Below are 7,738 nucleotides of genomic sequence, written 5' to 3'. Positions count from 1 at the left end.
TTTAAGTTGGTGGACCTCTTCCAAAAGTTTCTCCACAGCCGAGACACAGGCCTGTAGGGAAGAGGACAGGCTTCCTTCCCACTGCTTTTGACTTGCCTATAGTGAGAACATTATTTTCTTTAGGAACAGAACATTCTCACAATTTCCACTTAGCGAAAGTAACACTAATGCCACCAGTATCTATCCAAATCTGTTTCTACTTCCCACAAGACATCATCTGAGTTCACATTAAGGAACCTTTTTCACACAGGCTGTTGTTCCATCTTAACAAATACTTAAGAACATTCTTCAAAGTCAGGCTCACCTGTAAACACTTGAGCTTCTGAATTTGTCTTTTTTATTGTTATTTTATTTTTAAGGGCTGTAAAGGGAGCTCAGAACCCACGTAAGTAATTTCACTGAAAACAGACAAGGTGAAGGAAGTACTCAAACTCCTCAACATTAAACAACTGTAGAACCCAGGAACACTTACCTGCCAGCTTCTGAGCTTGAGTCACTTCCCAACTACTTCACAGTGAAGTCGTACCACCAGGGTTTTACTGTACTGAAAAGGCACCACCAATGTAGCTAGCTCCTAGAGTCACTAAAACTATTTCACAGAGATGGTAGAAAACATGAAGAAAAAGCAGCCTATGGGGAACACTGAGTCCATTGCACCACAATAGAAACACACCCTAAATAACACAAGCCTCCAACTCCCCTGGGGAGGCAATTCCCCACCACTCCTCATGCTTCCTATAGAGCAAAGGTCAAATGATCCACACCTGGCAGATTTCACTTAACAAGGGTGGAGCCAAGAGACCTTGTGGAATAGGCTCATCTACCTGGCTTCAGTCTTTGAAGGTCAATCACTCCTTATCACTAATAGAAATAGCCTGAGAAGGGGCTTAGTGGTTAGAGTTGACCTAATGAATTAACTACAAATGGTGCACAAGGGTCACATTTCTCTTAGTCATTCTGTGAGGAAAATTAGTACAGAGCCTGTTAAAATCAATCAATCAATCAATCAATTTACAAAAAAATAGAAGAAATAAAAGGAAAAAGAAAATGACCTTAAAGGCAAAATTGTTATCATAGATTTCCTTCTGTCTAGTCACGGCAGATAAAGAATATAGCAATCAGAATTACTTTTCTTGACATTAATGTTATTTAAATTTGCTTTTCTGAGATCTCTTCTTTCTGTAGGACTTTTCAAAATCTAGCCCCGTGACCTCTGACTACAGTATTTACTTTGACTGACTCTCATGTATAAATGCCAGGATCCGGATCCTCACTCACTATTCAGGTCAAGGGCTGGGCTGAAGGTTTGGGCTTTAATTTGGTTACATGCCTACATTGCTGTTTCCTGGCAGGTCATGGGAAGAAGATTGGCTGGCTTGGGGGAGCTTATGTACACGTGGCTTTTAGGCTGCAGCCAAAGTGTTCCTCTAGATCTGAAAGTCTGAAGAGGGTTGCAGTCTCCAAGCTCAGATACAACCACAGTTTAGTCTGGTGCAACTGATTTTTGTGTTCCTTACCCTAGCTGTTCCTTCACCTCCTCTTCAGAGACAAGGACACGCATCTCTTTCGTGCTCCTTCATTAGGAAACAAACCAGGAGAGATTAAAGCCTCTTTCTTCAAGTCAGTAAGATACTGGGCTCCAAAGATGGTGAAGGGCCTAGAGGGGAAGACGTATGAGGAGCGGCTGAGGTCACTTGGCCTGGTCAGCCTGGAGAAGAGGAGGCTGAGGGGAGACCTCATCGCAGTCTACAGCTTCCTCACGGTGGGGAGTGGAGGGGAAGGCGCCGATCTATTCTCTTTAGTCACCAGTGATAGGACCCATGGGAATGGTGTCAAGCTGAGGCAGGGGAGGTTTAGGCTACACATCAGGAAGAGGTACTTCACCGAGAGGATGGTCGCCCACTGGATCAGGCTCCCCAGGGAACTAGTTACTGCACCAAGCCTCTCAGAGTTTAAGAAGCATTTCGACTGTGCACTTAGTCACATGGTCTGAATTTTGGGGTAGACCTGTGTGGTGCCAGGAGCTGGACTTGATGATCCTTATGCATCCCTTCCAACTCGAAATATTCTATGATTCTGTGATTATTTTTTTGCGACTTATTCCCATTTTAACAGCACAGATGCAGCTAACTGCTTTTGGAAGACAACTGAAATAACTTCTTCAGTGCGTGCTTGAGCTCCTGGTTCCTTATGCTGTAGATGAGGGGGTTCACTGCTGGAGGAACCACCGAGTACAGAACTGCCACCACCAGGTCCAGGTGTGCGGAGTAGAGGGAGGGGGGCTTCAGGTGGGCAAATGTGGCAGTGCTGATAGAGAGGGAGACCAAGGCCAGGTGAGGGAGGCACGTGGAAAAGGCTTTGTGCCGGCCCTGCTCAGAGGGCATCCTCAGCACCACCCTGAGGATCTGAATATAAGAAATAACAATGAAAACAAAGCAAACAACACCTAAACAGAAGCTAAATGCAATGAACCCAACTTCCCTGAAGTAGTCTGAGTCTGAGCAGGAGAGCTTGAGGATCTGGGGGACTTCACAGAAGAACTGGTCCAAGGCATTACCATGGCACAGAGGTAGTGAAAATATATTAGCAGTGTGCAGCACAGCGTGCAGAAAGCCACTGCCCCAGGCAGCTGCTGCCATCTGGGCACAAGCTCTGCTGCCCACAAGGCTCCCGTAGTGCAGGGGCTTGCAGATGGCAACGTAGCGGTCGTAGGACATGACTGTGAGAACATAAAATTCTGCTCCAATCAAGAAGACAAACAGAAAGACCTGTGCAGCACACCCTTGATAGGAGATGGCCCTGGTGTCCCAGAGGGCATTGGCCATGGCTTTGGGGAGAGTGGTGGAGATGCAGCACAGGTCGAGGAGGGCGAGGTTGAGGAGGAAGAAGTACATGGGGGTGTGGAGGCGGTGGTCGCAGGCTACGGCGGTGAGGATGAGGCCGTTGCCCAGGAGGGCAGCCAGGTAGATGCCCAGGAAGAGCCCGAAGTGCAGGAGCTGCAGCTCCCGCGTGTCTGCGAATGCCAGCAGGAGGAACTCAGTGATGAAGCTGCTGTTGGACATCTGCTAATTCTGGTCATGAGGTCCTGTGCAAGGAGGACAAAGGCAGTGATAATGTACCACAGGCATATCAGAGGAAAACTCTCCATTTTCTCACTTAAAATCACCCAAAATTGCCCATTTCCAGGCACATATTTTGAAGGTCTCTTTCATTGATTCTGCCTGAGAGTGTCTCTGGGAGCAGGGGACTCATCTGTGGGCAATGGAAGAATCAGTCCTGCACTACAGCCAGAGGTAGTAGCATGGTAGTAACATGGTAGGAACATGGGGTAGTCTCAGATTAACTTTACTGCTGATATCAAAGAGATTTCTCCAGTTTTGCTCCCAGTTCACCCAACTGCAGAGCAGAGGTGTGGAGATTTAGTTATTTAATTGTTTTGTATTTTTCGTTCTAGCTGCCCCACCACACCTGAGGAGTGTTTCTAAGGCATAAATCCTGGGCGTTCTTCTGCACTCCAAGCAAAAACTTGTGGATCCTCAGAGGCAAAGAGACTGTCCCTTTAGTGCAGAGCGTCCCACAGAGACGACAGCCAGTCTGTCCATTAGTGCTGGTCTCAGCTGTGCTGGCATCTCTTTGAGCTACAGGACAATTGCACTAAGGAGGTTCTCCTGAGAAGAACCTGGGTACTGCTGAGAGCAGAAGAATCCAGGCTCCAAGTGCCCATCTCCAGACCCCTCACCCTGTCCCCGTACTGCCCTTCCCCCAAGCACCCCGAGGGCTCACCCCATGGGCAGGTGAAACCCCCATCCCCAGGCAGCCTGGGAACAAGAGCAGCAGCAGCACGGCCAGGTGGAGAAGCCAGGAGGAATGGCAGCGGAGGAATGGAGGAATGCTGCCAGGGGAGGCAAGGCCAGGGAGGGACAGACGGACACTCAGCACACCCTCCTGTGCTGCAGCTCTGCCTGCAGAGGAGGCAGCTCCTGCTGGGGACAGCGGGGGCTTGAGGGCAGAGGCTGTGCTGGTGGCAGAGGAGAGCAGGGGGTGTCCCACGGAAGGCGCCTGCCCTGCAGGGGCTGGCAGGGAGGTGCCTGAGCCCTCCCTCGCACAGCATTTTTGGCAGCAGCTGCCTCTCACTGCCTGCCCATGTCCCTGCTGCCTGCCCGTGTCCCTGTTGGGAGCCGCTTCTGTGTCCCCACGTCTCCTCCCTGTCCATGCTCACAGACCCATCCCACAAGATGTGTACTCGGATTCACTCAGATTCCCTTCCACTGCAGGAATCTGAAAGCACAGAGTCCAAAAAATCTCTTCCCTTCAGATAAACAAAGCCTCTGTCTTCCCTTTGAAATTTCTTCTTATAAATGCCATTCTCTACAGCTTCTTCTACACTTTGCTGGAGAAAGAGAGAGACCCATCCCGACAGATGCTATCAGCCATCGGATGTGCCAGCTGCAGAAGACCCCACTGGCAACCCCACCTGCATGGCCCTGCTGCCAGAGACTCACGGTGCCAAGAGCCTGCAGATCTGTCCTGCCACACGCTGCCCTCTGTTGCTGCGCTCCTCACTGCCTCCAAGCCCTCTCTCCTTCTCTCCTCTCCCCGTGCCAGCTGCGGTCAGAGCCCCCAGCCCTGCTGCGCTGTGCACAGGAGCTGCTCCTGGGCACAGCTGTCTCTCTGCACCAGGGCCCTCTTGCCACGAGCTCTCTCTGTCCCACGAGCCCGGCCCAGCTCAGCACCACACGCCCAGCCCAAGGCATTGGAATCCCCCCTCGGGGGGCTTTGCTGAGGAGCCCACGAACCTCAGGCACTGAGAGACAATTGAAGACATCTCTGAAAAAGTCCAAGTCAGAGGCAAGTTTCCTGCAGTGTCCCCCTGAGGGCCAGCACTGACACAGCCTCCCTTGGAGCTCGTTAGAGCAGAGCATTGGAGGCAGTGAGGACAAGGAGACAAAGGCAGTGTGAAGGTGACCCTGATGTGTAGGGAAACTGGATGTGTTTCACCAAGCACAAGGGCCAGGCTTTGACCCCCAGCCCCTGGGAAGGGAGATCCTTTCCCTTCACACACTGCTCAGGGCTCTTCGTGGGGCAGGAGGAGATGGGGATGTGCATGGGCAACTGCAGGAGAAGGGTACGAGCCCTGCCTGGTTCATGGGTGGGGGCAAGGAGGCAATGAGGCCCTGGTGCTTTACCGATAAGTTGTCTCCTCCTAGGCCTCAGTGGCAGAGACAACAGCCAGAGCCATGGACACAAAGCCCTGGGTCCTGTTGGGACTCTCAGCCTTGCTACAGCCCTTGCTGCTCTCCACACTAGGCTGTCCTAGGGACTTCCAACCTGCACAACTTTGCCTGCTGTCTGTAGACCCTTATCTGTGTGGTGTCACACTGGATGTGAGCTGAGTGTGATAACTCAGATCTTCTTGGTGGCCATGCTCCTCGTAAGGCAGCTCTGTAGGAAGCTGGCCTGGTTCCTGGGGAGCAGCACCACTGCTCGTATGGCATCCGTCGTGGTGCCCAGGCCCTCCTCCTCCTGGGCACTGCTCACTCAGCAGGGTCCCAGTCTGCCCTGATGTGTGGGGTTCCTCTTCATCTGCTGGAGGACTGGGCTCTTCTCCTTGTAAATGCCAGGAGGTTTCTGTAGGCAAAAGCCTGGAGTTTCTCTAGGTTCCCCTGGACAGTTGCTCCTTTCTGTCAGCTGTTAATGTCTGCAGGCAAACATTTCAACCTTGCTCTGATTGTGCCATCTCTGACAAGACAGCAACATCAGGAGCTGCAGGGAAGTTTGGATGATAGAGGAGTAACCACCTGAATGGAACTGCAGCACAGAGTCACAGAAGGGCAGGGGACAGAAGGCTGCCAGGTTCCACCTCTTCTGTGCTTCCTTCTCATGCACGGTTTCTTTTTGGCCGGATCTGTGTCCCAAATTTTATGGGGTTGTACAGGTCAAAATTAGACAGGTGAAAGCCCTGCTAGAGCTCATTCCGTCTATTGCTGTCAAAGACAGAAATATATATATATATATATATAAATATTTAAATAAAGGAGGAATACGGAGAATTGTCATCCTTTACTGGATGTGGGGGAAACCTGGTTACAAGAGATGAGGTGAAGGCTGAGGCACTTAATGCCTTCTGTGCCTCAGGCTCTAGCAGCAAGACCAGTTGTTCCCCTGGATATTTCTTCCTCCTCATGGCCAGTGCCAACCTTCCAAGGTATACTCTGTGACAGTTTTTTCTCCTGCTCTTTCCTACTACCAAAGAAAGCTCCATCAGGGTGGAAACCACGCCTGAAGCAGGCATCTCAAGCCATCAGGCTCCTTGCGGCCTGTCAGTCAAGAAGACAGAAGTCACCTCACCAGCATCTCCCAAGGCCTGGGCCTGCTGCTGGCCTTGCAGCTTCTTGGCTAGACACAGCCAAGCCTTGTGCCTCCTGCTGTCCAGTGCTGGACTCAAGCAGAAGGGACAGGACAAGCCCTGTGCGGGCCTTCTTTCTGTCTGGGTCCTCCTGGGGATGGAGGCAGAGGGGATCCCACAGGCAGCATGCCAAGCAGGGGCCTTCTGCTGGCCTAGCAGGGCCACTGGCAGATGTCAGCCCCAAAGTGCCGATCCCAGGGAGAAGCCAAGGCTGACCTGCCACCTCCAGACACAAGGGACCTCACAGTCCCTTTGCGTGACACGTTCCTGCTGCTGCCCTATCAGCTGCAGAGACAGAAGTGACCTCCCAGTCACTGCCCCAGTCCCATTCCTCCTGCTGGGGCAGGAGATCCTGAGGCAGAGCTGACCACTTTCTTGTCCCCACGGGAATAGGGCTCACCTTTGTGGGTCAGAGAGTAAAGAAAGGTTTAATGGGAAGGTTTGGTCTTCTTCTGTGTTTAGGGTATGGGAAAGCTCTCTGGTTTAATTCTTTTTATTGTGCCAAGAACTTGTCTAGGCCTCAATATAGCATTTTAATGCTCGTGTCAATGTAAGGGATTAGGGTGACCAAGAGAGTAACGGGAAGGGAAAGGGGCTATGGGTGAGTTTTGCTTCAAGGGATATTTTGAGTTCAAGCATTAGAGTAGGGGATTCCTGTCAGAGTGCTGGAGTAGCATTTAGGTTTAGGGAATAAAACTACTGGTTAAAATAAGGTAAGGGCCACACATGACTGTTTTCAGTCACTGTTTCCACAGCTTTAATATTACATGAACCCTCTTATTTCAGGTGGTCATGCTCCTCTTCCCACCCCAAAATCTCATATGTTTCGTGTCCAGGCTACTCCTTACCTCCCCATATCTTGTTGGGATCAGCTTTCAGATGACATTCTTGATCCCAGAGTATCTGTCTCACCTCTGTTGGCTACTCCAATCCTGAGAAGGAAGTGGCGTTGTAGTCTGGAGGGAAAAGGACACAAAGGTCTTTAGGAGCATCCTGAACAATGGGCCCATCAGCTCTGCACCTCCACAGAATCACACTTCCTGCCTATAATTTTGTTTCCCAAATGGCTTCTATGGATCCAGGGTTACTTTTTTCTCATGCATGTTTCAGTTTTGGATGTGCAGAGATGGAATAAGGAAAGCCAAGGCACAGAAGGAACTGAGCTTGTCAAGGGATGCAAGGAATAACAGGAAGGGATTCTATAGATACGTTGCTCAGAAAAGAAAGGCCAAGGAGAGTCTACACCCTGTGATGGATGAGAAGGGTGAACTGGTAATGACAGCCATGGAGAAGGCTGAGGGACTCAGCAACGTCTTCTCCTCAGTCTTCCCT

General features: G+C 50.8%; 1 protein-coding gene across 1 annotated transcript; it reads right to left on the bottom strand.

The window, feature by feature from the left end:
- Positions 1–2,126: 2,126 nt before the first annotated feature.
- On the bottom strand, positions 2,127–3,062 carry LOC310890513 (olfactory receptor 14C36-like; the record flags this gene model as incomplete). Its single annotated transcript, XM_083852846.1, has 1 exon — positions 2,127–3,062. The coding sequence occupies one exon, from the start codon at positions 3,060–3,062 to the stop codon at positions 2,127–2,129; it is 936 nt and encodes a 311-aa protein (XP_083708972.1).
- Positions 3,063–7,738: the final 4,676 nt, after the last annotated feature.

The sequence above is a fragment of the Anser anser genome (genome assembly GCF_964211835.1).
Source record: "Anser anser genome assembly, contig: HAP1_SCAFFOLD_32, whole genome shotgun sequence".
NCBI classification, from domain to species: Eukaryota; Metazoa; Chordata; class Aves; order Anseriformes; family Anatidae; genus Anser; species Anser anser.
The sequence above is the reverse complement of the archived record's forward strand: the minus strand, read 5'-3'. Positions and strand labels throughout refer to the sequence as shown.